The sequence below is a fragment of the Cynara cardunculus genome (genome assembly GCF_001531365.2).
Source record: "Cynara cardunculus var. scolymus isolate 2C chromosome LG 5, CcrdV1, whole genome shotgun sequence".
Lineage (NCBI taxonomy): Eukaryota > Viridiplantae > Streptophyta > Magnoliopsida > Asterales > Asteraceae > Cynara > Cynara cardunculus.
The window spans coordinates 24,185,179-24,187,791 of record NC_037532.1 but is presented as its reverse complement, the minus strand read 5'-3'; the positions used below and the strand labels follow the sequence as shown (position 1 = coordinate 24,187,791).

At 34.5% G+C, this 2,613-nt stretch overlaps 1 protein-coding gene across 1 annotated transcript; it reads left to right on the top strand.

Annotated features, from left to right (window-relative positions):
• Positions 1–1,224: 1,224 nt before the first annotated feature.
• LOC112512021 lies at positions 1,225–2,613 on the top strand. The gene has a single exon (XM_025117804.1). It carries the CDS (start codon positions 1,354–1,356, stop codon positions 2,305–2,307), a length of 954 nt encoding a protein of 317 aa, XP_024973572.1. The 5' UTR covers positions 1,225–1,353; the 3' UTR covers positions 2,308–2,613.

Sequence of the window (2,613 nt, the reverse complement as noted above, 5' to 3'; positions counted from 1 at the left end):
AACAAACCAAACTCTTTGTAGGCATCAATACCCCTAAGTTAGTATAGGATTTTAAGCTTTTTCTCTATATACTTTTTTAATTGTTCTTTACAGAAATTAAAATGCCCAAATTTCTGAATCGAATGTTCCTTAATTTATTTATTTTTGAATGTTTTTTATTTGTGATTTGTTTGTTTTTTTCTTGAATTCGACTTACAACCTCAAGATTGAAGTGAACAAAATGTATTCATCTCATATTCTTAATTTTTTGGTTGAATGCTCTTAATTTGTGGTTTGTTTGGTTTCTCGAATTTCACCTATGACTTCAAGATTGAATTGAAAAAAATTCACTAATCTTGCATTCTATTCAACAAGAACAGTCCTAACCCCTAGGGTTGTGGTAGGGAGTAGGGTCCGTCTTAATCTTTTAATGGAATAACACACATGGATCTTGTAATTATCTGGCAGAGTTATAAAATTTAAATAGAAAATCAAATGAAAATCCTCTTCAGTTAACTGACTTTTTAACAGAGTTAGCTTTAGGGACAAAAAGAGAAAGCCATAATAACAAAAAAGAAAAAACAGTTTATAAAGACTAGAGATGAAAATAATTACAATCAACAACAAACTATTGAAATGAAAATCGTAGTTTACTCTTAAAGCTAATATAATTTAGAAAACTCTCTCTATCCCTCCTCTCTATGTAACATAGACACATACACTAACACACACGCACTTAAATGTGACAAATCTATAATTTACTCTAATAAAAATAAGAAGGTTTTTGGGATTGCTTATAAAAACAGATTATTAACTTATTTTTGTGTGATACCGTTAATAAGCATTTTTGAGTGTTTGGATAAACAGTTTATACCGGTGCCAAACTGGTACTAAGAAGTTTTTGAAGAAGTTAAACCATTCTAAGGGGTGTTTGGGATTTGTTTATTTGAAACAACTTATGCTTTTCTACAAAAGTTTTTATCAACTTATTATAAGTTAGAATGATTTAACTTTTTAAAAAACTCTTTATTACCGATATATGTTATTTATCTAAACACTCAAAAGTATTTATTACCAGTATTGCACCGAAAATAAATCAATAAATTATTTTTAAAGGAATCTCAAACACCCCTAACTTATAATAAAATAATAAGGAATTAGGTAGAAAAGCAATCCCAAATACCCCTAAATATTTTATAAAAGAAGTATGTACTCTAGAAAGATGGTTCCCTTGAGAGTAAAGAAAAGTGAGACAACACCGCCTTCTTCCTCCATCTTGCCTTTTCTCAGACAATTTACACACACGTTGCCTATTCATTCAATCAATACCCAGATCCACTTTCCCCATCTACAGATTTCAAGAAATCTTCCGCCATGGATCTACCTCCAGATGAGCTCCAATTCCTCACTGTTTCAGATATTCTCAAAGAATCAATCGCCATCCCCAAACAATCTCCTCAAACTTTCTACCTGATTACCCTAACCCTAATCTTCCCTCTATCCTTCGCCATTTTAGCCCATTCTCTCTTTACTCATCCTTTAATCTCCCAAATCCAAGACCCATATGGATCTCACACCTCTCAATGGACTAAACTTCTCATCTTTCAATTTTGTTATCTCATTTTCCTCTTTGTTTTCTCCCTCCTCTCCACCGCCGCCGTCGTCTTCACCGTCGCCTCCATGTACACCTCCAAATCCGTCTCTTTCTCCTCCACCATCTCCGCCATCCCCTCCGTCTTCAAACGCCTCTTTATCACCTTCCTGTGGGTAGCTCTCACCATGGTCGTTTACAACATCGTCTTTCTTGGGTTTATTGTCCTTTTGATCATCGCAATCGACACCCAGAACTTGGTTTTGTTCTTCTTCTCTTTAATCGTCGTCTTCCTCTTGTTCCTTGTTGTGCATGTTTACATCACTGCCCTCTGGCACTTAGCCAGTGTGATTTCGGTTCTTGAACCTGTATATGGCTTCGCCGCCATGAAAAAAAGCTTCGAGATCCTCAAAGGAAGAGCTCGAATGGCATCTGTTCTTGTTTTTGGGTATTTCGTCATTTGTGGTGCTCTGAATGGCTTATTTGGATCCATTGTTGTTCATGGTGGGGAGTATTACTATGGGGTTTTCTCAAGAATCGTTGTTGGTGGATTCTTGGTTGGTGTTCTTGTGATTGTAAACTTGGTGGGATTATTGGTTCAGAGTGTGTTTTATTATGTCTGCAAAAGCTATCATCATCAAGGGATTGATAAGAATGCTTTATATGATCATCTTGGTGGATATCTTGGTGAATATGTGCCTCTAAAAAGCAGCATTCAGATGGAGAATTTGGACTAATTTTCACTGATAAATACCACGGTGAGATACTCCTTATGTTTGTTTGTACTTCTTGTGTATCAAGATCCAAAAAAGGAAAAATGGAGTCTTTAATTTGTAAATTTGGGATATTTTTGTTATGAGTATGAATTTTCTGTTCCAATTTTTAGAATCTTCATCTTCATTTGTTGGAATAATGGATTATATCTTGTTCTCTGTCCAATTCAAGGATGCAAATAGCAGTGTGTTTTCTTGATGTAAAAAACCTCTTATATTCATGTGTATAGAGCTAAAATGATTGTGAAATGCATTTCAATATGTTAGTTG

Bases quoted from the DNA above. Each gene is read 5' to 3' on its own strand.
- LOC112512021 (XM_025117804.1), top strand. From the start codon at position 1,354: ATGGATCTACCTCCAGATGAGCTCCAATTCCTCACTGTTTCAGATATT.